Source organism: Protomyctophum bolini (assembly GCF_963924005.1).
Source record: "Protomyctophum bolini genome assembly, chromosome: 9".
Lineage (NCBI taxonomy): Eukaryota > Metazoa > Chordata > Actinopteri > Myctophiformes > Myctophidae > Protomyctophum > Protomyctophum bolini.
In genome coordinates this window covers 6,021,255-6,048,877 of record NC_137870.1, presented here as the reverse complement: position 1 = coordinate 6,048,877, position 27,623 = coordinate 6,021,255, and the positions used below count along the sequence as shown (strand labels likewise).

The 27,623-nt window shown below is 45.6% G+C and overlaps 2 protein-coding genes across 2 annotated transcripts; one reads left to right on the top strand and one right to left on the bottom strand.

The window, feature by feature from the left end:
- Nucleotides 1–407: 407 nt before the first annotated feature.
- On the bottom strand, nt 408–26,910 carry prdm10 (PR domain containing 10). The gene is made up of 23 exons (XM_080772123.1): nt 26,883–26,910; nt 25,326–25,446; nt 23,948–24,121; nt 20,512–20,571; nt 20,249–20,353; nt 18,552–18,756; nt 17,067–17,308; nt 16,344–16,544; nt 15,876–15,948; nt 15,200–15,317; nt 14,231–14,351; nt 13,115–13,450; nt 10,346–10,711; nt 9,285–9,440; nt 8,643–8,822; nt 8,443–8,553; nt 7,622–7,822; nt 7,005–7,130; nt 6,022–6,198; nt 5,548–5,685; nt 4,259–4,433; nt 2,794–2,891; nt 408–1,874 (listed from the first exon to the last, which is right to left on the bottom strand). The coding sequence occupies exons 2-23, from the start codon at nt 25,395–25,397 to the stop codon at nt 1,677–1,679; spliced, it is 3,633 nt and encodes a 1,210-aa protein (XP_080628249.1). The 5' UTR covers nt 25,398–25,446; nt 26,883–26,910; the 3' UTR covers nt 408–1,676.
- On the top strand, nt 21,328–21,909 carry LOC308321199 (nuclear transcription factor Y subunit beta-like; the record flags this gene model as incomplete). Its single annotated transcript, XM_080772041.1, has 1 exon — nt 21,328–21,909. The coding sequence occupies exon 1, from the start codon at nt 21,391–21,393 to the stop codon at nt 21,907–21,909; it is 519 nt and encodes a 172-aa protein (XP_080628167.1). The 5' UTR covers nt 21,328–21,390.
- Nucleotides 26,911–27,623: the final 713 nt, after the last annotated feature.

Genomic DNA, 27,623 nt, shown 5'->3' with positions numbered 1-27,623 from the left:
GGGTGATGCTTGCAAGCACAATACAAGCAGTGCAGCCCGTGAACCATTTTAACACAGTCATTAATGTCCAGCTGTGAACGATGTCAAAGAGTGGTGAAAAGCGAACCCGTAATAACGTTCCACGTGATGTGGGTTTGACTCCAGCCCTGGGTTTGACTCCAGCCCTGGCGCACTTCCAGACAGCTGCTGTGGTTTCTTTCTAGCCACTTTGAACTCCGAAAATAGGCAAATCTACAAGGTGTCGTGAGACTGTTTTCGTCAAAGAAAACAGGAGGGGGCCTAGCATAGAGTCCATAGGAATCCAGTTCCAAAACTTGGTTTAAGTGGCTAACCAGGGACCTGAAGGAGTCTTTGGTGGGAGACCCAGGTGAATACAACTAACTAGTTGGTCGAATAAAAACAAGCAAAAAAAAAAAAAAAAAAAAAAGAAGGAAAGCTATGATCTCCTGAATTTGACATGGGCCATTGACCTATACAAAGCACATTGTAGTAGGGTTAGGTGACGGGGGACCTTCATTATGCAGAAAGACACTTTTCTCATAGCCTTGAAAAGTGTCCGTTGCACAAGAGAAAAACAAAAAGATAAAAAGAGTAAAAACGAGAAGAAAAAAAACAACCTTTAAAACTCAGCCCTATGGAATCACTGCAGTGGGTTAGGAGAGCAATCAATCTGTATTTATTTTATTATTTCACCGTAAAGACATAATGAGCCACTAGTTTTCAGGTCATAGAGAGAACACTATTGAAATGTATGTAAAAAACAAAACCGGATAAAGAGGCGAAAACAGGCGGGTTAACAACCCGAAGCAATAACACTCCCCAAAGCATTCTTACCTTGCCTTGTCAATTTGACATGAAAGAACTATAAACCGTTTCAGGTCTGCTTGAATGGAAAGAGATAAACGACAACCAAAGTCAATCTGAACTTTGGAGGAAATGAAGGAATAACAGCCCCAGTATCTCTGAGAACACATTCCCAAATTGATCAAACCAGAAACCGCACAAATGGATATTAACTTACTGGACTTACTCTAAATTCATAATACATTAAAGACCCATATTGGGCAAAGACAAGGTAGGGTAGGGGGGGGGGGGTGAAGCCATCTCTCAGCAAAAAACAAACAAAAATAAAATCAGGAAAAAGAAAAATAGCATTTTCTTCCAGTGTTATACCTTTAAAAACGTTCTTTATTGGAGTGCATAATTGTGTGTATTTGATGTCATCTTTCCCCCCAAAAAAAACTAAACAAAATGTCATTACCGCTTCGCCTCGCTGTTTGCTACAAGTCCTTGGTGTGACTCCTTCAACTGGATACATCCCAAATCCTCCGGAAGAGTCTTAACACCCATAACAGACACATAAAACTGTGCTGGCAATCTCTACTCATTCCCATTTTCCCCCTGGCGAGAACACTGCAGGTCTGTGCGTGTGTACAGTGTACACATCCTAAGTATTTGTGCGCACATGAGTTTCGTTCGATTCTTTTCCCCGGTGTGCTTAAAGGAGCTACATGCAGCATCGGCTCTTCAGTTCTTCAAAATGATGTCTGCTTTATACTTCATCTCACACCAAACACAGCAGATCTACAAGCTCACTTGTAGGCGCAACATGTCGTGAGCTCGTGTAGATCTAGCGGTGCAAGACACAGGTGCGAAGCATAAAAATCAGGCTTTAATTAGGGCTTGGTGATGTGCACTTCGCTCGCTCCACTGCCATTGGTGGTGGTGGTGATGATGTACTGCGTGGTGGCCTGCTGATTGGCCGGCTGCTGCTGCTCCAGGTGTTCGGCGTGGTCCTGTGCGGAGCTGGGAGCGACACTGACCTGCTTGGTGTCCAGGTCCGCCTGGCCGCCCTCGGAGATGACGTAGTGCGTCTGCAGGGAGAGGACGGAAGAGCGCGTGTCATTCATTGGCATCGGCGAGGTAGCAATAATAACACACTGGTTATGTTTCTTTTCATTCCTAGACACGTATAAAAGTTTGCTTGATTGCGAACGCAGTGATTGCGAACGCAATGAGCACTAACTATGAGACCTAGCAGAACATGTCTGTCTTTCTGTCTGTCTGTGTGTGTCACGCCAGAGGGCGCAGCTATATCACACACAAAACACACACACACAAAACGTAACTTAAACATTTAAGAGCTGCGTTCGCTTCCCGCGTTCGCGCGTCTTACTTGTATATTTACTGAATGTAGGTGTTTCAAAACAGCTAAGACAGGTATGCTGCTGTTTCACCTCACAGTAGTATGAGACAAAAAAAGGGGACTCCTGCACATCCAAAAAACCCGTGGGAGGTGCAAGTCTAGTTAGCAGGCATAGGCCTGACTCACACCTTCGCAACAGATTGATGTATAGCTGATGCATGAAACTTGTTTACTGATGCAAGCTCACAATGCATTTCCAATGGGAGTCACATGGTTTGACACAACATTTGTGTTGTATGAGGGGGTGGGGGGGCAGTGGAAACACAGCCGAAAGCCGCACAACACAAATGTTGTGTCAAACCATGTGACTTCCATTGGAAATGCATTGGAGCAAGATGTAAACAAACCCTTTCTTTACATCTAGCATGCTGCATCAATGTTGTATGCTAGCTCGAAAGGTGTGAGTGAAGCCATAGACTTCAAAAAGAGAAATAAACCTTACAAGGAAGGGACTGCGCACTCCGGGAACAAAGACAAACAACTTACTGCATCAACAACATTATTAGCACGCCGCGTTTCGCCGTGAACTTCGTCAGGTGCCATGAAACAAAGCTGTAATTAAATAGCCCTTTCACAATTCCACTCACAGTTTTGACTTGGCCAGTGTTGGCTCCTGATCCAGGCGTACTGGCCTCTGCGATCACATACTGGGTGTGAGGGAGCGTCATCATCTGGATCTCAGACGCTACAGAGGAGGAATGGGTGCAGAAAGAGATCAGCCAGAGCACCTCCATGAATACGCCCGTCAACAGGATGAAACCGTCTCCAGACCTCAAGACCCAAAAGATGTGTAGTTTGAATTTGTTGAACTTGGGAAACACTGGTATAAAAACACATGATACATTTTGAAGGTGCCCAATGCTGGAATGGACGTCAACAAGTGGTTCCCAAGGGTAACAGTGGGTCAGGAGAAGGTGAACTTTATTCTTTATTCTTTATTTGGATCCCCATTAGCTTCCGCTGCTGCGGTTGCCAGTCTTCCTGGGGATCCACATAAAACATCACAACATAAAAACAACATACAACACAATAATACAACTCACGGTATCCTCTGTAGTTCCAGTTCCAATACAATAACATAACTCACGGTATCCTCTGTAGTTCCAGTAATACAATAATACAACTCACGGTATCCTCTGTAGTTCCAGTTCAACAATAACACAACTCACGGTATCCTCTGTAGTTCCAGTAATACAATAACACAACTCACGGTATCCTCTGTAGTTCCAGTAATACAATAACACAACTCACGGTATCCTCTGTAGTTCCAGTTCAACAATAACACAACTCACGGTATCCTCTGTAGTTCCAGTAATACAATAACACAACTCACGGTATCCTCTGTAGTTCCAGTTCCAATACAATAACACAACTCACGGTATCCTCTGTAGTTCCAGTAATACAATAACACAACTCACGGTATCCTCTGTAGTTCCAGTAATACAATAACACAACTCACGGTATCCTCTGTAGTTCCAGTTCCAATACAATAACACAACTCACGGTATCCTCTGTAGTTCCAGTAATACAATAACACAACTCACGGTATCCTCTGTAGTTCCAGTAATACAATAACACAACTCACGGTATCCTCTGTAGTTCCAGTTCCAATACAATAACACAACTCACGGTATCCTCTGTAGTTCCAGTAATACAATAACACAACTCACGGTATCCTCTGTAGTTCCAGTAATACAATAACACAACTCACGGTATCCTCTGTAGTTCCAGTTCAACAATACAATACAATAACACAACTCACGGTATCCTCTGTAGTTCCAGTAATACAATAACACAACTCACGGTATCCTCTGTAGTTCCAGTAATACAATAACACAACTCACGGAATCCTCTGTAGTTCCAGTAATACAATAACACAACTCACGGTATCCTCTGTAGTTCCAGTAATACAATAACACAACTCACGGTATCCTCTGTAGTTCCAGTAATACAATAACACAACTCACGGTATCCTCTGTAGTTCCAGTTCCAATACAATAACACAACTCACGGTATCCTCTGTAGTTCCAGTAATACAATAACACAACTCACGGTATCCTCTGTAGTTCCAGTTCCCAGGGATGTAGGCGTGCTGCACCGTGCCCTGCTGCTGACCGCCGGCGCCCTGGAGGGTGTGGCTCTGGGCCAAGGTCACAGGGGTCAACTGGGTGGGGCTTAGGTCCTGGCCGCCCTGCTGAGAGGAGGGGCTTAGAGGCTGACCTTGGACCTGTGAGGAGATCGTTAAGGTTAGAAAATATATATAAATGATACATTTGTTCCCTTTAACAGCCCCAATTCACCACATAACAGAATTGAACAGTGACCACGGTTAACGTGCAGCCACATCAACGTGCAGGCTGTACTATACAATACTGTACTATATTGTACTTCTGCAGCCTGTGTGTGTGTGTGTGTGTGTGTGTGTGTGTGTGTGTGTGTGTGGAAAGGGGCAGTGGAAAGCTGTGCGTAAATGTGATGTAATTTGCAGCACCGTGAAATGCTGCGCAATAACATGGCATTTCATGCAAATGCAAACTGTACAGTCATTATGACAGGTGCGTGGATGCAACATAATTAGTGCGTTGTGTCTGGACAGGCATGCAGTAGGTGTTTTGTGCAAACAGTGCGGTTTGGTATAGGAGAAGGCGAACAAAATGCAGCGCGTAATAATTAGCGCGGCGAGATATATGACATTGTCCCATTTTCTCTACCTTATTCTTTGTTCTTTAGTTCCCAAACATGATAATTACAGCTCAGTGTCTTCCATGCTGCTGCCATGTTTGGTCGCACCCCAGGAGCTCTTTTCTAAAGCGGGTTGTGAAAATCTGCTCTGACTCTAAGCTCCTATAATCAGACTTTTTGGCTCGCCTCCCTGAGCAGAGTCCAGATCAGTTTCAAAGTCCTTCAAATACCACACATCCAGTGGTGGAAAGCACATTTACGTAAGTACTGTACTTTAAGTACAATGTTGAGGAAATTGCACCTTACGTATACTTTTACTCCACTACAATTATTTGGAAAACTTTAGTCACTGGTTACTTTGTGAAGAGCATTATCACTTACAGCCTTACATACAGTACAGTACATTTCGGCCACTCGAAAATAGCTGATCTGTATGCATGTGTGTGGGCATAGGCAGACTGTTGCGCGTGGTCGCGCACGTTCCCTGCTGCGCGCAGCTTAAAAACCAGGTTTTTAGACAGCTGGTTGGATGGAAAAGAAGCTCCACCTCCGCGCCCGACTGAAGCTGTCCGTCGCGTCAGTCGGGCGCGGAGGTGGAGCTATGCCCTGTGTGTTTGTGTGTGGTGTGTGGTGTGTGGTGTGTGTGTGTGTGTGTGTACCTGGCTGCCTCCCTGTGATCCGCCCGTGGGCTCAGTGACCTGGATGTGTTGCACCTGGATGGAATGCTGGCTGTAGCCGTGCGGGTCGTGGAGCTGACTCACATCCACTGTGGGGTGTTGGGAATGCGGGGAGGAGGCCTACACACACACACACACACACACACACACACACGCACACACACACACACACACACACACACACACACACACGCACACGCACACGCACACGCACACGCACACGCACACAGAACAGAACAGATGATATTTTACACTGAAGGAAGAAGAAGGATGCAAGTGCTGCATAGAGTCATCACGTCCACATTTTCCAAAAGGGTGAACATTAACCGATCTACAAGCTCGCGATAAGTCGCATTGTTTGTGCAAAACCACCCACCGTGCGATGAAGTATAAAATATGACTCAAGAGGTAGATGCTTTAAACAGTGAATATATATACTGTAAATGTAATTCTTACCGCGGCCACCTGGACCACTTGGAGCTGGATGTGCTGAGGCGCGTGTGCCAGGCCGCCGCCGCCCGCCTGCGTCACCGGGATGTACTGGATCCTCTGGTAGTCTCCCTGGGCCGTGCGGTAGTCCGTGGTCAGCGTCTGAGACAGCTCCGTCATGGCCTGGGTCAGCAGGTCCGTGGTCTGTTGGTAAAGGAAAGGAAAGGTACCATGTTTACCCTGCAGGGTAACTGGACTAAGGAAAGGAAAGGAACTATGTTTACCCAGGGTAACTGGACTAAGGAAAGGAAAGGTACTATGTTTACCCAGGGTAACTGGACTAAGCTCAAGAACTTGTTTACAGCCAGGCCCTGCTCATAGAACATTTCATGGTAGGGGTTTCAAATGCCTTGTCCAAGGGCACTTCAGCTGTGGTAATTTTAACATGCCGGTCCGGGGATACGAACTATAGCGACCTTCCGATATCAAGACCGCTCCGCAAACCGTTCGGCCACCGCTGTCAATATATGGGCTGTATTTTGCGTACTACCAGGTCTTATTACTTAACTTAAGACCTGGTCAATGCTCTTTGGCCACTCAGAATAGCCAAATGGCATTGATCACACCTCCAGGTTTTAAGTTTTAAGTAATAAGACCTGGTACTTAAGACACGCAAAATACAGATGTGTCTAGATGGAAACCTCCTCATATTCTTTCTGTAAAAAAATTGGAAAATATTATTTCTGAATGTATTAGGGTTGGAAATATCAATTGCGAGAGCTAATGGAGCAAAAAATGCAGTCTATTGAGGCACTTACAGATGCTATAGAAAAAATGTTTAATACAAACTTGGTCACCAAAAAAGATATCCTATGAAACACTTTCAAAATGTCCCTGTGGAATGAATTCTCCCTGTGTGTTAAAAGGTTCTCTAGAGTAGATAGTATGTTCTAGTATTGTTGAAGGGTTCCCCCGAGTATATACAATATATTGTAGTGTTCTGTTCTTACCACTACGGTCTCGGCCGTGCTTCCGTCCGCGTTGATGACAGCAGGTGTGCTGCTGATCACAGCTGTGCTGTTGGCCATCTGAGCGAACTCTGGGTGTTTCTTCCTGATGTGCTGCACCATCTTCGTCTGAGACGCAACAGCGTGAAGGGGGAAACACACAGTCATGATGAATCAAGGAGGATGACGTTAAATAAGTGGTCCAGGTGTTATTTTGTGCAAAAAACGCATTATTGGCTATTTCCCCTAGCCCCACCATAAGCCCTCAATGGGGCGCTGGGTTTTAGGCTAATTCGCTTATTTCCATCGCTCGGAAATCAATCAAGTCACACTTACTCCATAGTAACGCCGTTGCTGTGTTCCAGCCATATAAGCGTGAAGTCTCGTCTATCGCGAGACTTTGCGAGCTCCACGCAAGTGGATGTTAATGTTTCACTGAGACTGTCACATGCAGAACAGCGCAGACCATGTTATTGGTCAGACAATTACCACTGGCTAATTAAGAGCACTGCCTCTACACACTGTTCTTTGACGGCCTCCCTAGCCCGTGGCATTCAGTGCGCTCAGTCGAGTGGGCGGGGTCTATGGGCTGGAAACCAGGCTACTGGAGTGGAGCTCACCTTGCTGCTGTACTGCTTGGCACAGTGCGGGCAGCAGACGGGCGCGGAGGCGATGGTGCCCGTGAGCTGGGTGTGCGTGCTCAGCATGGGGTCGGGCTCCCCGGGGGCGGCCGGGCGGAGCTTGCGGATGCTGGGCGGCAACTCTGCCCCCGGGTGGTTCTTCAGTATGTGGGCCTTCCTCTTACTGGCACTCTTGTACACCTGGAATGGTACATAACATGTGTTCATCATCATCATGTCCAGAGGAGATGTGTGGTGACGAGATATACAGCCCGATGGTGTAATGTAAGTGGTTTCGTGGCCCCCTGGAGGGGCTCGCCAAATCGGGGTGCATACTTAGTTTAGGGTTAGGTTTAGGTGTGCTGCCCCCGTGGGAGGTTATAGGTTTAGTGTGAGGGTTTGAGATAGGTTGTAGTTGACTAATGACTGGTCTAACCAATGACTATAGTCTAAACCAAAAACTGTCTAAACTAAGTACTGCACCCGGCCAAATCATTTGAAAGGGGTTTGCTTTTCTGAATATGCTCAAAAAGTAACGAAAATCGGAATTAGAATAAAACTAGAAATGAGCTGCCAACTTTGCACAGTGCGCAAACAGAGCGCGCAGGTAGTGCTACTAACTGATGTTTATTACAACTGCTGTTCTAAATCCTTTAGACCTGTTATTGACCTCATAGCAACCTTGAAACGTATAGTTACGTCACCACGTCAACAGCCAATAAGGGACCACCATTGACAGACAGACAGACAGACAGACAGACAGACAGACAGACAGACAGACAGACAGACAGACAGACAGACAGACAGACAGACAGACAGACCTTGTCACAGTACTGGCAGAAGTAGTCTCTGTTGGGTTTGATGATGGGCAGAGTGAGCTCAGGGACGTCGTCTATACGCATGTCTGGATGACGCTTTGACAGATGATTCACCTGGAGAGAGAGATACTCTTCTTAGGTCAGCATATTGTTATTATAGCTGGGCAATAGGACCTAAAATGTTATCAACATGTGATACTGACCAGCATCCCTCGCCGTCTGAAGCCCATCATGCACACACGGCACTTGAACATGAAGCTCTCGAAGTCCGTGGTGGGGACCTTCATCTTCAGGGTCTTGGAGCGGTGGACGCGGTCCGCCTTCTTGGCCTCCCGGTCGGGGTTGTGCATGCGCTGCATGTGTTCCCGCAGCTTGTCCTTCCTCTGAGAGGCCGCGGGGAATATGCAAACAATCATAAGAATGCTAGTTGTCTAGAACTTCATACAGTGAAGTAAAACTGTTCCCCTCCAACATTTAAGAGTATGGGGGAAGGAGAAACAATAGAAAATGCCTAGAAAAATGTAAAGTAACAAGCAACGTTTGAAACGCGTCGATGCCTTTTTATTTTTGTTTTTTTTGTATGTTTGTGGTGTTGTTGTTGTTGTTTGTACTGTATGTTTTCCTTCTGTCTTTTGTCTTTGTTGAAAAATCAATAAAAATGTAAGCCTGGTACCCTAGTCAAAAATATGACCCTTGAGGAAAATGTATTGGGGAACCCTGGTGTACAGTATCAATTTGAGGCTCCTTGACATTTGAGAAGCACCCGTCTAAATGGCCAAAGCTCTGCTTAAACACCATCGTCAGTTTTCGGAGCGCGACCATAATACTTTTTTTCCGTTCATTACCTTGAACTGTTTCCCACACGTGGAGCAGAGGAAGTCCTTGCGGTCCGAGTGTCGCAGCATGTGGAGACGCAGCTTGTCGGGCCGAGAGAAGGCCTTGTCGCAGTCCGGACACTGGAAGATCTTCTCGGAATGGAAGCAGCGTATGTGTTTCTTCACCTGGAGATGAAAACAATCCACTTCAATGGTTATAGTAGTCAAGTCACACAACGCATTAATCGAACGATTAATCAGTAAACAAAAGGTGATCTTCAACAGTGACCACCTGGATCATACATGGGCAACTGGCGGCCCGGGGGCCACATGCAGCCCCCACCTTCACTTAATGTGGCCCTCAGATACATTTCAGAATACTGACATGTTATTGATTTAAGCTGTTTACAATTCCAAACATGCAAACATGACCCGCTTTAGTTACTTACAGTCTAAATTAGTAGCTTGCCGAGTAGTATTACAAATAATGTCTTTTTTATGTCCAATATATTTGTCTTTAGTTAAAATGACTTTTCAGGATAGACTGACACCACGCTAGACAGGAACGCCCACAAATGTCACATCCGGTTTTAGTCCGGGGTAAGAATTTCTATGGTTGCCAATGCAACTTGGTCCAATCCTTAATCACATACGGACAAACATCTATGCCGATAATATCTAACTTGCGGAGGTAGCGTGCCTTGTCCACGGGCAACAGATCTTTCAACGTATGGCATTGCAAATACGTTTGATAATCGCTATACTCTGCGCAATATTGTTTTGGAAATGCCGCAAATTGCATTGCAGTGAACGAGAGCAAATCACAACTTCCCCCGGGGGGAGTCACAGCTTGAAGCTCTGAATACGCGCCGTGGTGTCAGTCTATTTCAATTCAAATATAGCAAAAAATATTTTTTGCTACGACATGCATGCAATGTGGCTCCCTCTGGAGGGAGTATGGAAATATAATGGCCTCTCCATCGTCAAAGTTGCCCTAACCCCTGACCTGGATGAAGTCGGTGAAGGCCTTCTTGCAGGCCTTCTCATTAATTGAAAGCTGAACGATTAATCAGTAAACAAAGTGACCACACCTGGATGAAGTCGGTGAAGGCCTTCTTGCAGGAGGGGCAGGTGAAGCAGCCGTCCGGGCCGGCGTGCACGCCCACGTGCTCCTTGAGCAGCTCCAGGCGCTCGAAGGTGTCCAGGCAGAGGAGGCAGGCGTAGGAGCGGCTCTCCGTGTGCAGCGCCATCAGGTGGTCCTCCAGGGCGCCGTCGCTGGCGAAGCTCTTGCTGCAGAGGTGGCAGGAGAAGCCGCCGCCGCCGTAGGCCTCGCGGCCGTGGCCGTGCACGCGGCCGTGCGCCTCCAGCTTGTCCTTGTCGCGGAAGGCCTTGCCGCAGTGCGCGCACTTGAAGGGCCGGAAGCTCTTGCGGATGAAGAGGTGCTGCAGCGCCGCGTTCTGAGAGGAGAGAGAGAGAGAGAGGAGACGGTTAGGACGAGGGGCAACGATGGGGGGGTTTGGGGGCAGATATTATAGAACAGGTGCTGGGAGATGTGGTGATTGTGGTGTGGGTGAATGACTGATTTAAGCAGTTACATCCGGCCGGCCCGAATCCAAACTAATTGGACTAATTGGGTGTGATTGCCCACCTGTTGATTCACACAGGATAAAGACACGGTCACACATCAGGCGTCAGAAGATACAGTGTCCCGTTTACTTCCATTTGATGGGAGGAGCTTCCCTTTGCGGCATGTATGAACGTGTCGATGTGAGTCAATGTGAGTTCAATATTGATGAACGTTGACCAGGCTTCAACCAATAGGAAAGAAGTGAACTAAGACACCAGCAAATCAGCACTGGCCACAATATACACCAAAGACAAGATGGTGCAATTTGAAGCGTTCGATTCCTTGGCATGTGTTGGCTACTCCATTTCAGATAATGCGTATATGAGACCGTATGCCAAAGTCATCCCCCACACCACAGGACTAAAATAAACATTTAGGTATAGTTACGGAACGAATGCTGATAATCGTAATACCGTCACCTTCTATCTAAGCTCTTATTGGCGCTGCACTGCGGCAACATGGGCATAAGGGCTATACGCTTGCATGCGGGCCCTTTGTGTCTAAGACACATTTCTTCCTCGGGAGACAAACGATAAAGAACCTTGAAGCTACATTAATGACAGGATTTATGTTAATATCACACATAAAATGTTTAGTTTGTCTTAGAATTGAATTGGTGCTTTTGATTGCTATTTATGTTTTGTATAAAGAGGTTGAAGAATACACTGCATTGGCTACATTAAAAATAACTTTCTGTACCTCAATGTAGAATGGTTATATAATACATATTGGATTGCTGTTAAATATTGCCCAGCACGACATGGTAAACAAATAGACCGGATGCAACGTAGAGGGGTGGAGGAGCTAGTTAAAGTATTTCCTAGATCCACAACCGGTGAAATGACCATATCCGTCCTCTAGCGTCCCACCTACCTGCACATCCATCTGTCAGAGGGCAGCACACATTGAAGGAAGAGAGACAAAATCAAGTCTAGTGAGACAGAGCCACTTCAAAAAGCACGTTCACCTACAGTACTATGGCTATATGGTATTGACAAAAATCCTATCGCCCTTTTCCCCCCTGAATCGTGAGCATGCGATACATACAGACATTTTCTACCATGTGGAGTCACTTGATAAAAAACACAAATGCTTGTGCTGTGTGCATTAAATTAATTGTTTTTGTCAATGCACAATACATTTTTAGGCCAGGCATTAACTACAGTAACTTGCTTAAAGTGTTACTCCTGAAGATCGTCGGTTTTGTTGGACTTGGCAACACCGGTTGTGACTGATGTTGATTTTTCATAATCCCAGAGTTCCATTTAAACGGAAGCGTGTATTATTTATGATTGATTGCTACACCCACAAACAAGCCAGGATGCTTAAACCAGGAGTGTTTTATTCAGACGATAAAAAAAAAAGAAAAAAGGCAACGTCTTTTGGAGCTCATCTTCCTCTTCAAAAATATACAATGTTTTTTCCCCCCCACAATTCTACTTCAAGTTCAAGTGTGTTGGTCATTTAAAATAAACACACCTTATACAATGTATTCGGGGGGGTTTTTGTTGACCAAAAAGGGAGTTTTGGCAGAAGCCTCAGCTTATAATGCCAGCCCTTTTAACACATTTAGTACCGGAACTGCATCAAAATAAAGGCGCTGCTTGCGCCGGAGTAATCGCCAGAGTAGTGATCGCTTCCATTTTGAAAGCCATGAACCGGAAATACTTTCTTAAAAAAGTTGACTGACAAAGTGCCATCACAATCTCCGATCATCTTAATATATTTATATACGCTACAAAAAGAGTTCATATTTTGCGGGAGAGACGGATGAGGAGCAGAAACGCAGCGCCAGCATATCGATCCATTCATCACCACGGAGAGCGCCCTGGATGAGGAGATACGAGTCATTCTTTCCGCCGCGCTAACATGGGAGTCAATGACAAGCTAATAGTTTCACAGAGCGTTAGCATACGGCAAGCGAAAAGCGAAATGCCAAAAAAAAAAGAAGTAATTATTCTGAATATTATTATCTCGCCCCGCGTCGTTTGGACGTCGCTAGGACGTCCACAGACGTCTAAGGCACCTCTCGGTTCCAATCCTTATGACGTTTCAGGACGTATTATGTACAAAATGTGTTAATAATATTCAAAATAGCTATAAAAAGTATGAAAATACTTTCCCTTCTTCACTCAACTGTGCATTCATGCATGGAGAGTGCATACCGAAAACTGAACGGCTTTTGCTACTAAAGCACAGAACATCAAAGGTGATCACTTCTCTGGCCTCTCACCCGGATCCTCTTGGCGCGGCGCATGTCCTGAGACGTGAGGTGGCACTGGGGGTCCGCTTGGGGGTCCTCCTTCACCAGGACGGGCAGGTGGGGGTCCGCCGCGGGGAGCGGGGACCCCACGGGGACGGGCCCCCCCTCCTCCTCCTCCTCCTCCGCCGTGGGGCCCCCCGCCGGCGGCTCATGCCCCCCCCCCTCCTCCTCCGTCTCGGACACCAGGTCTCCCTCCTCGCCGGGCTCCACCTGCACCACGTTCAGACCGTTGTGTGACGACGCCGCCACCAGGAGGCGCTCCTCCTCCTCCAGGGGCTGCTTGACGGTCAGGCCCCCCAGCATCTCCTGAGGAATAGAGATGAACGTTTGTTACTGGTGTCTCAAATACATTAACCCATTTAGATCTGAGGAGGACGATTCTACAAATGTCTTCTGAAATCCTGACCGTTTTCTGAAAAAAAAACATGTTTCTGTGTCAGTGGTTCTCAAATTGTCAATTGGAGCCCCAAGATTATATGTAATTGGCCGCCGACCCCCCATCTGAAAATATGTTGTTTCAGGGAAACCCCCGCCAGAAGCAAAGATTTGAGAAAAACGTTGGCTCTGAAAGAATTATATATTCAAAGATTTGCACTACATTTTCACGATAAAAAGAAAATAGCATTTCTAAAACGGGTTGTCCCAATACTTGATTCTGATTCTGGCTGGTTACCGTCACGTGACCGGTGTAAAATTCCACGATAACCCACTCCTTCAATCACTGGGGCTACTTGCCGAGCAAATCAAAGGAAGTGATGTGGCTCGCTCTGGTGGCGCAAAGCGTAGCTACTTTTGTGAATTCAATCGTTTTATTAGGTTAATATTGCTATATGTTTGTAACCGTTTTAGAAAAGTAACCTGAGACCTCTCGTGGCTTATTGCTTAAATAAATTAAATCTGCTATTTTTCAATAGCTGAAAGTATGCTTAAAACACCAAAAGGTGTTAAAGAGAGACAGAAGTGTAGACAGACGTGTAGAAGAGTGAGGGGGAAGGTCCTCTGTGATCACAGAAACCCATCACTGCAGCTGCACCTGCTATACCGTTGTGATGATGTGTAGTGAAATGAAAATGTGTCCAACAGTACCGGTGTCTTGTCTCCGCCGTTGTCCGGCGGTGGTTCCAGGCGGGTGAATTTGGGCGGCCGGCCCGGTCTCCTCCCGGTGCCAAAGCGCTTCCGGCCTCGTCCGCGGCCCCGGCCCCTGGATCTGTAACAGATATAAAAACAAGGAGGATCGGAGGTTAGATCATTTTGACACGGCTCCCATCTTTCGATACTGACTCCCATATAACCTCAACAGCGTTCCACCGTTCCAGTGCTAGCACTGTTTCGCTTCCTATTTTTGAGAAATCGTGAAAATGCGGCGCAAATCTTTGAATATATATTCTTTCAGAGCGAACGTTTTTAACTCAAATCTTTGCTTCTGAGGGGTTCCTGGAATAACATATTTTCAGATGGGGGTCGGTGGGGTCAAGTACATTACAAAGTACGTTTTTGGGGTCCTTGACATGAAATATTGAGCACCACTGATACAGAAACATGGGTATTTCAGAAAGCTATCTATAAATTTAGAAGACATTTTATTAATTTCGACGTCAGGCCTAAATCGGTCAAAGTAAAGGGCCTTGACACCAGCTCTCCGTTTCCTAAACAATTAGCACAACAGAAATGATGATGTTTTGACATTATCGCTCGTACTACATACGCAAATTGTAGCTTTAACCTTTGCTTTTATGTGACCATTAGGAAAGATGCTTCCGAACATGTATTCTATCTTAAAATAAAATATATATTATCACTGAAGGGCTCAACCACAAGCCAAGGTGATAACACACAAGCAACAAGCCAAAGCTGGTGTGTAAAGGAATCCAAATGACCTACCAAGCAAAGCAAGTAAGGAAGAGTACTTTATACGTATGATATAATGCTTGTGTTCTTTCTTCCACAGTATCTTGCTATCCGATTGCAGCGTTGGTTGGTGTGTGAAGTGCAGCTGAAACGTTACCTGGTGACGGATGCAGCGTTGTTGTGTGTGAAGTGCAGCTGAAACGTTACCTGGTGACGGAGGCAAGCTTCTCGTCGTGCATGTTGAGGTGCTGCTGGAGCTGCTCAGAGCTCACGAAGCGACGGTTGCACTCGTAACACGGCCAGTTCTTCTCCTGCTCTCGCAAGACTGAGGGAGAAGAACACCAGAGGCAGTGACTTAAAGGAGCATTCAGTGATTTGGGTGATTTGGAGAATTAAAAAAAACAGGTCCGCCCCCAGTAACAAGATGTGCACATGCACACGCTCTACAGTGGGAGGAAGTAAAGTACAACAGACCAACAGCAGGTGCACCAAGGCCCGCCCCCACTCGATCATGATTGGAGGAAGGCCCCTCTCATCCTGATTAGATGAAGGCTTTGCTACCCAAAACCCAAACCGAAACTAGGGGGTTTTTTTTACCCCAGGGGCTCACTGGGTGACAGGGAGGAACTCCTTATATGGTCAGCATCCTTTATAGTAAGGAAGATTATAAGAAAAAATAAGTGATATTTGAATTAAGTGAAATCACTGAATATACCTTTAACTTGTGATCTGCAAGCTTACACGGCGTTGGCATCGTGAACTGTGATACATTGTTAGCTTGTAGATCAGCTACGTACTGTATATATATTGGATATCTGTGAGCTGTTGGTGATCAACTGATCACAACAGAATAGATCAACTGATCCAAGGAATGCTTTCTCACCTTTCCTCTCCTCCTCGGTGACATCGTGAATTTTCTGATTGACAAACTCGGCAAAAGACGCTGCGTACCACACCTGCGGATGAAAGCTACTGTAAGTTATCAATGACAGCTACTGTAAGTTATCAATGACAGCTACTGTAAGTTATCAATGACAGCTACTGTAAGTTATCAATGACAGCGGCTTGAGGGTCAGTGGTTATGAATTCTGCTCTGCTGACTAATATATAATATAGAAAATTGCACTTCTGCAATGCAATGCCTTGTGAGATTGTAGATTGTTGACCTATAATGACATATTCAAAAGAGAACTATTATTAATGGAATAGTTTGATTAACAGTTGCATCCCTAAATCCCTATACAGTATATACATAAGGTGGAAATGCAAACTATGTTCAGGACGGGCCAATCATTTTTTGCATATATGTCCAGGTGTCAATAAGAGGCGAATGAGCCAAAATGGCTCCTACCTTGAGCTCCTGTTTTGGCTGGATGTTCTTAATGGTGGTGTAGAAGATCTCCGACCCGTACTGGTAGGCCACCAGGTTCTGCTCCAGGTGGTTCTGGGCGGGCCTGACAAACATCATCCAGTTACAGCTGTCCTCGTCCGACAGGTCCAACCACATGTCGTCAGACTTCTCTCCCTCCTTGCTTCCATCCAGCGTCCACAGCTAAAAGTAACGAAGCATAATTATTAAACACTTAAACCTATGAGCTTGTAGATCTGCTATTTTTCAATAGCTAAAGCATATCATAATGCTAACACCAAAAGGGGTTCCCACCCAATATATCTCATGGGAAAAAAACTACTTATAATCTGAGGACCAAGGCAGAGCTATTTGAAAAGCATGGGGAAAAATGGTTGTACAAGACTGAATAGTGTATCTTTTTTTTTTTATCCCCCTTTTTGTGTTTTGTTTCTTTGTTGTCTTTGTCTTATATCCTTTCAAATTTTTCAGGTTTTTCAGAAAACTGTTTTTTTAGACAATTACAACGATTGACGTTATAACAATTATGTTATGCTTCAGCTATAAAAAAAATAGCAGACCTACAATACGAGCTTGTAGGTCTGCTATGTTTTGAAAAATCGAAGAACGACTGACACATAGAAACATAGCTTTTTCAGAAAACCGTCAGGATGCAGAAGACTTTTTTTTTTATAGAATCTGATCTCAGATCAGAATGGGTCTTACTTTGAGGTGAATGTAGTGGCTCTTCAGGTCACTCTGGCTGACCGGAGGCCCCTCGACGGGGCCAAACTGCGTGCGCTTGGGGATGCGTCTCTTGGAGAACACGCCGCCCAGGAAGCGGTCGACGTAGAGGACCAGGGGCAGGCTGGCCCGGGCCTTGGACAGGACCGGGCGGTTGGGGATGGGGTGCAGCGGGCCGTGCTGCGGACACACGGAGGCGTTGGCGCTGTTGCACTCCTCACACCCTGGAGAGAGAGAGAGAGAGGGAGAGAGAGACACAGACGGAGAGAGAGAGAGAGAGAGAGAGAGAGAGAGAGAGAGAGGGAGGGAGGGAGAGAGAGGTTCAGCAGTTATGCATGGTGCTGGTTTCCTTTCTATGATGACTACCAATTAACCCATTCTGACCTGAGATCAGATTCACACGAGGTTTTCCACTGGACACACACTGGTCTGATCAACCCATTCTGACCTGAGATCAGATTCTAAAAAATGTCAGTCGTTCTTCGATTTTTCAAAAAATAGCAGACCTACAAGCTCGTAGCGCGCCACTCGGTGGCGCGCTATGAGCTTGTAGATCTGCTATTTTTCAATAGCTAAAGCATAACATGATGCTAACACCAAAACGGGTTCCCGGTCAGAATGGGTTAAAGCAGCACTATGTATGTTTTTTTTAATCCAATCTGTAATGGTAGAGTACGTTAATACAATATTATACTTTGGGGTGGTTGTATTTTGTCTCCCTTCTATGGAGACATTTAGACAGGGCTTAAAAAAGCCAGAAATAATCCCAAGACTGAAAATTACTTTTTGCAAATCTGCACTGATTTCATTAAATAACCCGTATGAAATGCTCAGGACTGAAATCCGTCCCCAGGACTGATAACTTTAACCCATTCTGACCGGGAACACATTTTGGTGTTAGCATCATGTTATGCTTTAGCTATTGAAAAATAGCAGATCTACAAGCTCATAGCGCGCCACCGAGTGGCGCGCTACGAGCTTGTAGGTCTGCTATTTTTGAAAAATCGAAGAACGACTGACATTTTTTAAAATCTGATCTCAGGTCAGAATGGGTTAATCAGACCAGTGTGTCTCCAGTGGAAACCTCGTATGAATCTGATCTCAGGTCAGAATGGGTTAAGCCCTGCATTTAGATCCTGTATCTAGGTGAGACATGACCTTTGACACGATCCTGTTGTTGCTGGATTGACATGAAGTTTGTCCTGAAGGTCAGGATTACATTTATCCCTGAGCGAGTAGGTATAGGTTAATGCTAAAACATTTTAGCACTTGCGCAGGAGACATGGAATGGATGTAATATCACATCCATTCTAGGGCTATTAAGCTTGACTGTTCCCTAATATATCGTGTTTCTTTCTTCTCTTCCTGTTATGCACTGACTGGTGGCTTAATACAATTCACCCGGCACAGCTGGAGAAAATCAAAACTCATGTTCAGAGAATAATACTCAAAGTGGCCTCAACTCACACAGCTGGTGAGGGGTGAAGGACTGCGGTCGGCTGGGTTCCCAGTCGTCCAGCTCGGCCTCAGAGTCATCCTCCTCTTCCTCCTCCTCCTCTTCTTCCTCCTCCTCGGAGTCCTCGGTGGAGTCCGTGGCTCCCAGGGGACTGGTGGAGGTTGGGTCCCCGAGACCGGCCATGGACGCGAGGGAGTTGGACGCAGACAGCTGCTCCTGTATTTAACGACATGACGTTTACATGAGTTTTTAAGTAACCAGTGGTTCTCAAAGTGGTGTCCGGGGAACCCTGGTTCCAGGGGGACCCCAATCAAATGTTTTAATAGTGCATCAAATCGGTATAATTTGCTCATTAACCCATTCTGACCTGAGATCAGATTCTAAAAAAAATTGTTCTACATCTTGACAGTTTTGTGAAAAAGCTATGTTTCCATGTCAGTCGTTCTTCGATTTTTCAAAAATAGCAGACCTACAAGCTCATAGCGCGCCACTCGGTGGCGCGCTATGAGCTTGTAGATCTGCTATTTTTCAATAGCTAAAGCATAACATAAAGCTAACACCAAAATGGGTTAATATGAAAAGGTTTGAGAACCACTGTTTTTAGACGGTACATTAGGCAGTAATAAATAATATGAACTTTCTATAGATGGCTGTAGTTTAGGTACTATATTATTACAGTAACAACGGGCAGAAGATATTTTTGCTACTATCATTGTAATCTAAAACCTATGATTGAACACATTTAGACCTGAGGCTGATTCTAACGCCTTATACAACGCCTTTAAAGGTTTCTGAAAACCTTCAAATTCTTATTCCAAAACGAATATACATAGATGTGTGTGTGTGTGTGTGTGTGTGTGTGTGTGTGTGTGTGTGTGTGTGTGTGTGTGTGTGTGTGTTGATACGTGTATAGCAACAACTAATGAGACACAGAGGTGGCTCCCGGATCCAAAGGTACTGTATATAATAGAGCGCATGCATAAAGTCAATGGAAAATCGAGTGGCAAAGTGAGTTTAACATTGTTTAACGCGGTTTAATGCAATCCGACATTTCTGTTTGGATGCATGGGGCTGTCAATTAAGGCCAGAAAGCAGGGTTTTTTTAACACTCAGTAGGCGTTCATGCAGAACTTCCGGGTTTTATGATGATGTCACAACGCGCATATACCCTCTATAGCAATGCACCAGAGGGTAGGTACCCTCACATGTTCTCCCCGTGTCCCCTATAGGGTAGGTACCCTCACAAAAACATGCAGTAATCCTGGTCTCTAAACTGCCTCCCCCTGTCCAGCCGGGGCGCCTGATGGAGGGGAAAGGAACTGGTTGGAATAACGTGTTCCTTCCACACGCTATACGTCCAACCAGGGAAACTCCCCCCTGTCAGGTGTAAAGGAGCAACTTGGACACTCAAGCATGAAGGAAGCATGAGTTAAGTCCGTTGCTCTCCCCAGGTTGGCGGAGGGTGTGTAGAGCCCAGGATCACATTAGATGATTGACACAGGGGTGAAAAATGGGTTACAAAATCGTGGGATAAAGAATATATTAAAAAAAAAAAAAAGCAATGCACCAGATCTAAATGAGCATGTCTATTTTATGAACCATTATGGTTTTTATGGAAGATGCTTCTGAAGCCATTCATGATTCTCTTTATTCTTGTAAACAAAATAACTGTGATCAGTGGTGGTGGCGACTAAGAACTTGAACCCACCTGAGACACCGGCTCCAGGATGGCCTGTGGGCTCTCTGCCACGTTGCTGAGAACATGCAGGTTGGCAGCGTTCATGTTCTGTCCACTGGGCAGCAGAACCGTGACCTGGAAATAAGAGTATATAGACATACGTAGAGCTGATGATGCGATGTGACAGTAACAGCAAAAAGGCACGAACAGCAATATGCTATTTTATATCTGTGACAAATTCAAGTCGCCCGACTCCCGACTGAAAACATCTTGACACGAGAGGGAAAACATACCTGTTGCGTCGTTCCATCCTGTTGGATGTAAGCGACCTGGGGCTGGTCAGCGAATACACTCTGCAAAGCAACAGATTCAATACAACGTGAAAGGCAGATCTACGGAGGGTCAAATGCACATTAACCCATTTTGGGCGCCGGGAACCCCTTTTGGTGTTAGCATTATGCTGTGCTTTAGCTATTGGAAAATAGCAGATCTACAAGCTCATAGCGCGCCACTACGAGCTTGTAGGTCTGCTATTTTTGAAAAATCAAAGAATGACTGACATTTTCCTATTGTAATGAGTCAATGACACAAGGATACTCGCAACAACATTTGTAACCAACATGAAAAGAAAGTGGGAAACGAACACATGCCGTGTGTGTTCCTAGTTCAGAGTCTGACATCATGGAACGCCGCATATTTTGGGCACCTCCATATTTGGGTATAAGCTTTACACGGACCTCCATATTAGGCCATATTAGGTAGCTCTCTGCATAAAAGCAAACCACACAGCAGCCATTTCATTCGTCAGTGATTCGTCCAATCAAAAAGCCGCATTAAGACGCTTTAAGCAGCGATTCTCATTCGTCGGGAGATTCATCCAATCAAAAAGCCGTATCAAGAAGGTAAAACCAGTCATTTTCATTCGTCGGGGTGATTTGTCCAATCGGAAAAGCCGTATCACGGAGGTAACCAATCAGGGCATCACACAGATGGACAGGCACACCTCCTCGACCGACGCGGCGTCCTACATGGGCATTGGTCAATATATGGCCCCTCCCTCCGCTCACTACGGAGACGACGGCGGCGAGGAGAGACTCAACAACAACGGGGGCGTCAAAGAGAACCTGAGGGAGCAGGACATCTTCCTCCCCATCGCCAACATCGCCCGCATCATGAACAACGCCATACCGGAGACTATAAAAACCTCCAAAGACTCCAAGGTCTGCATCCAGGAGTGCGTGAGCGAGTTCATCAGCTTCGTCACGTCGGAGGCGGCCGAGCGCTGCCTTCAAGAACGGAGGAAGACCACGAGCGGCGACGACATCCTCTGGGCGCTGTCCTCGCTGGGCTTCGACGCCTACGTGGAGCCGCTCAAGCTGTACCTGCGGAAGTTCCGAGAGGCCGCGGCGGTGGAGAAGACGGAGGCCATGAGGACCTCCGTGGTGGGAGGAGGAGAAAGCCTCGTGGAGGAGCTGCCGACGGTGGGACTCATTACGGCAGATGGCCAGGCCCAGCAGCAGAATGTAATGGTCTACTCGACTTCTCCATATCAACATGTTCCCGCGGTTCAGCAGATTCAGTTCTCTGCACGACAAGAGGACATTTCTTCTCCCGTCGTCTCGAGTGCAGAAGCAGTGGCTGCACATGATGATGATATCCATGGACCGGGCGGTCACAGACAGACGGGGTAATGGTAGCAATTAATTAATGTACAGTGAACTCACACTAGATGTTCATCAGAAGAGTGTGGTGTGTGGCGGAAGGTACCAAATGGTTTCTGAACAAAACCGTCTGGAAAAACATGAGGCTTTATTTTATGTCTATATATATGTCTCAATGAACTTTATAATTATTTTTTCATCATCGACCCAATGATGACTGTGCCAGCATGGTCCCTTGGGACGGAGAAAGCTGTCGATGTGCCTGCTGCCATTGCCAAAGATGCACATGAATGAACACATGAATAACTAGATAAAGTGCCCCTCGGGGGGACAGGTCTCCACCAGGGCAGGTCAGGTTGTGGCCTCCTGGTGGCGCTATAATAGGCCAATGTGAAAAGGGTGCCATTTCTTCTTACGCCTTGGATAGCAATTGGATGATTTGAGGCATTTTGTTCCAAAAATGTGTTTTGCAAAAATCCACCTGTTGGTGGCGCTATAACAGGCCAAGGTGAAAAGGGTGGGATATGTTCCTCCTAGTAGGAAGGTCTGTGAAAGATTTCACGTAAATTGCACGCTGCGTTCATGATTTGAGGCTTTTTGTTAAAAACGGGCCAATCCTGCAAACTCTGAAAGCCAATTAGGATGGAATATGAAATATGGGACAGATGCAGCTTGAACACATGACTATAGAGATAGTGTGTAACGATTTGCGGGATTTTTGGACAGAATCTGGAGGAGTAATATCAAACAAAATGTTTTTCAAAAGTCGGCCTCCTGGTGGCGCTATAACAGGCCGTTCTGGAAATGTTGGGGCAGAGGTTCATCGTTGGCATCCAGGGAGTGTGTGTGCAAAATTTGGCATCGACCAGGTTAACAGTGCCAGAGATTAGCTGGGGACGGACGGACGGACGGACACAGTGCAAAACATACTCTCTCCCCATGCCTTCGGCCTGGTGGAGACAATAAGCAATCTATGTTGTGATGTCTATTAGGGTCTGCAGCCTCTGAGCCTCAGTAATGAACCAGTGAAATGATGGTATTTTATGGGGGGATTGCATTGACAGCTGCAGTACACCGTTCTAACGGAACTGAAGTGGGGCCACTGTCTCAATTTGTAGTCCCTGTGTGTCTCTATAGGGATCTTATTCGGCGGAGTTGTGGGGAATCCTTTTTGTTTTGATCAAGTCTGCAGTTTGTGAAGTCAATCGCTTATCATGGCTAAAAGCCTTGACTCATATTTTGTATGTTGTGAAATATAACTCAGTTGCGCCCCTCAGTGGCTGTGGTCCTGGAGCAGGTCATTCTTTTCTAATGTTTTTTTTTGTTGGTAGTATTAGGTTGTATGAAGTTGGCCATTTTTAAAGTTACATTTTGAATTTGTAAAATCAAACTTTTTCTTTTCTTTTACCGAAACAAAGGATGGAATAATACACAGTTTACACACCGAATAAGACAAGTGTGGCTCTGAGGGGAGATAGTTTTGCCTATTATAACACAATTCGTTGCTACAAACGGAATCATGCAAAGAGAAGAAAAATAGATGTAGAACATCGCTCCGATATCCATCCATATTTAGGCAAGACCGACGACATCATTCGTATGATGTCAGAGATACACATGCTGTTACTGGACCCTGTCTTGGTTTGTTTGGAGGGGACAGTATGGCTTTAGTCCGACGGAGCGTCACAGTATAACTCTATGGGGACACAAAAGCGACACAAAAGTAGGACCCGGAAGTATCTCTGGAGGGGGCGCTCACGTCACGGCTAAAATACTGAATAGCGGGCTCGCACAAAAGAAGTAAAGAGAAGGGGACGTCATGGGATGTGAAAGATAAGACAAACTCTAGTTCTCCCCTGCCTACTCGTAGACTGTGCATGGTGGCACCATTGAGGGAATGAGACAGCGTAACAAGCAGTACATTCGAGAGTTGATCTGTGTGCACTTTTTATGTCAACATGTTTTCATCCAACATTAGTCCAACATTATTTGTTTTGCTGTGAAAACCAGGACAATTACATTTCCACTCCTGGACAAACCGGGGTCACCCTACACATGCGCCTCTCACCTGTGAGCCATCTGCTGGGTGGATGTAGACCAGCGTGTGTTCAGCCGCCTCCACCGAGGTGTAGGAGTTCCCGTCTGCGGTGTAGACCACCTGCTGCTGTCCCCCCCCTCCTCGGTCCTGCTGCTCTCCTCCGCTGTACACGATCTGGGCCACGGCGCCTCCCTCAAAGTGGACCTGTGTAACGCATGTCATGTACAACGCTCTAATTTTAAGACCCGATAGCGATTTTCTACAAAATGCCTTTAGCTCTCACACTTTCAAGATGTTCAAAAACAGCAGATGTACGGTCGGGCTTGCAGCACAAAGTGAGCTTATCTGCTACACAGATGCTTTCTGTGTAGCAGAAAGCATCTGTCGCGTGTTGTGCACGCTCTGCTTGCGCACAAGAAGGCCATGTACTTGTGTGCAAGCCTGCGAGGCACAAGTTGGCACCTCGACAGAGTGCATTTCTAGTTCTAATGACACACCTTTTTAATATGCTTGAAACAGAATCTAAGATTTAAACACAGTCTTTACAGGGAGTCTAAAAACATGTTCATAAACCTTATTCATTAATTTAAAAAATATATATTTTTAAAAATATAATATTCTCAAGTGTATAATAATATTTTTGCAGTGACTGCATATTAAATGTACTGCACACATTCATGACTATAAATGTGGCCATTCAAAGAACACACGCACGCACACGCACACGCACACACACACACACACACACACACACACACACACACACACACAGATTTAATTTTACAGTGCCTATATACACACTCTGTTATCTCCTTCTCTATCATCTGTTGGTATGGTAACCTCGCCAATTAAAGATAAGAATTATCTTAGAAGTATTGTGAAAACTGCCTCGATGACACTCTGAGAGCCTCGATCCTTTCTACAATAGACATCTGCTCATGAAGGCCAGGGCCATTCGGCAGGAGTACAGGCTGTTGCCATCGGGCCGTCGTCTGGGTGCCCTCGTTGTCAAAAACAACAGATATAAGCACTCCTTTGTCCCTTTGCCTCGATTCGTGCAGTCAACGCTGCCAGTAACATGTAATGTGGTGATGATATGTTGAAACAAGCACTTTATACCGGCACTTTATATCCTAGCACTTTTTCTGAATGTAGCCTTTCTTATTTATTTCTTATTGATTCTATACCTGCACTAGATGCGCCCAGACCTCTGTTTATGCTATGGTGTCTCATGTATGTTGTTGTCCTGTATTGTTTGTATTGTTTGTATGTTTTAAACCACTACTCTTGCTGTAAACCTAATTGCCCTTCTGGGACATTAATAAAGACCTTGAACCTTGAACACACACACACACACACACACACACACACACACACACACACACACACACACAACACCCCCCCCTACCTGTGTGGTGTTTCCTGATTCATTATTAGGTGCTTGACTCCACACAGGAGAGGATTCGTGCTTGGTATCCATGGCAGCACAGCACCAGGTGTGCGACTTTGTCACCTGTCACCTGTCACTCCTGAAAGGGACAGATCCATCGTTAACTGGACTTAGTCATACACACTTTCATGTAGTGAGCACATTATCTTGGTGTTTGAATACAATGAATCACGCAGTCAGCAATACAAAAACACTGGAGTACTTTACTTTTACGCCACTACAATTACCGTATATCTACAAGCTATATTTCAGATCTACGGTACAAGCTCACAATGGGTCACAATGTGACACCCGGAGAGAACATGATGCAGGACTTTATTAAGTGGACGCAGTGATGCGTATCGTGTTATACATGTGCACCTGGAGAGTACATGACGCAGGCATAATGATAATGGACTGTATTCTGTCAGTGTCCGTGACATTGATTGTCCCCGAGAGCAATCATGACACGCAGTGCGATGCAATGCACTGGATTCAGTGATACATTTATATTGTGTGTGTGCACCACAGACTACAGTAGCCAACATGATGATGCAGAACATTATCGACTGGCTCCAGTGATACATGATTTGTGCTGTTAGTTGTGCACATTGGGCCGTTCAGCAGCCTGTCACTGTTGTGTGCGTGACTGTGTGTGTGACGTACTATGCACCTTCGGGCAGCATTATCTAGTACTGGATTAGTGACACATAATGAATGATGCAGGGTGCAAGCTCAATGTATTTATTTTTTCAGAGCTCTTGAAGTGACGATGTGTTCTTTTTCGGAAAGCGATATGAATGCGACACCAAGCAAGCCAAACCCAGTTCTCAAAAGAAGAACGGCGGTCAAACAAAAAAACACAGTCAACGGGGGTAGTAGCAGAGAACGGCGGCCGATGTATGCGCTCGACCGCGCCGCCGGAGGGTGGGTCCACTCCGAACGCGGTCCAAAACGCAACCGTACATGTCTACAACACGCACAATAAGGCGTCCCGGCAGCGTCAATGGGCTCCGAATGTCACGCCGCTATAATCAGTAATAAATCCCATATAACACAACCCCCCTATTTTTGACCCCACAGGTTCTCGGTCCCAAAACCGGACCATACCACAAAAACATCACCAGGCACCTACTGCAACGCAACACCGGAGTTACCACCGTATAACTGCGATGTACGGTCGGCCGTAGCGGTAAAACGTGACACAGTCGGGCCCACGGCTCGACTCAATTTACGAGATTTGACAAAATGCGTTTTTTGGGGGGGCCGGGGGCCCGGATCTTTTTGTTTGTAACGCACCCGTCCCCCCGCTCGGTTCTAGTTGAGCCCAGCCTTCCAACAAGGAAGAACAGGCTCCATTTTGTTGGGTGGGACTAAACAACAACGACCGCTTTTATCCGCGCGATCCCGCAACACCGTCCCACGCATCCCGTTCATATCGAACTAAATCGTTTGTTAATAATTTATTGAGTAAATTTAAGTGGCATAATCGTTGGTTTTGTGAAGGTTTTGTGAAAACGTCCAAGTTGTTCTTACCTCTCAGAATGGTAGCTGCAGAGATGGCCGCATTGCATATATTAACATATTCTGCCCGGCAACCCGCCGAGACGTGCCTCCTGATTGGCTGAATATTTTATCCGAGCCACAAAACGACAACACGTTCTATATTTCTATTTAACCGCTTATGCCCGTTTTTATGATACGATGGTTAATGCGTGGCAAAAAACAAAAATAGGCGATCTACAAGCACACAACCCGTCGCATCATGACCAAGTTGTGAGTTTGTAGATCTGCTCATTTCGAAGGAGAAAAAAATGGTTTATTTGTCAAGTTCAACTGTAAATCTTTGCCATAGTTTGTGATAAAACAAATACATTTATTTATATAAATTGATATTTATTTTATTATTTGGTAGTAATGTCTGAGTGTCACATTGAACTAAATTATGTACACCATGCAGTGTGGTTCTGCTGCATTACTTTATTTTACATTTTAAAGTGGAAGTGTAGGCTACTGCTCAGTTCATAATTTTGAGTTATGCAGCCTTCTTGAATTTTCAGGCTCCAGTTCATAATTTATGGGTGGACTCGATGATGGATGATATAACAGCAATATTGTACGTTTCACTGCATGCCTGTCGCTGTCTATTTTTAACCAATAGGGGGAGCTCATCTTCTTTGGGATGACTACCAGCAGTCATCTGGTCTTTACTTTACCTGCATCAACGCTGTGGCAGAAACACATTGCCCTCTCTCACTGTATTTGGGTGTTTTCACT

What these genes read in the sequence shown, in the direction of transcription:
- prdm10 (XM_080772123.1), bottom strand. Translation starts at nt 25,397, where the DNA reads ATGGATACCAAGCACGAATCCTCTCCTGTGTGGAGTCAAGCACCTAAT. An exon ending in CCAAGCAGTACAGCAGCAAG is followed by an intron (nt 7,131 to 7,621) that starts GTGAGCTCCACT and finishes GTTGCGTCTCAG; the next exon opens with ACGAAGATGGTGCAGCACAT. An exon ending in GATCACAGGGAGGCAGCCAG is followed by an intron (nt 4,434 to 5,547) that starts GTACACACACAC and finishes ATCTCCTCACAG; the next exon opens with GTCCAAGGTCAGCCTCTAAG.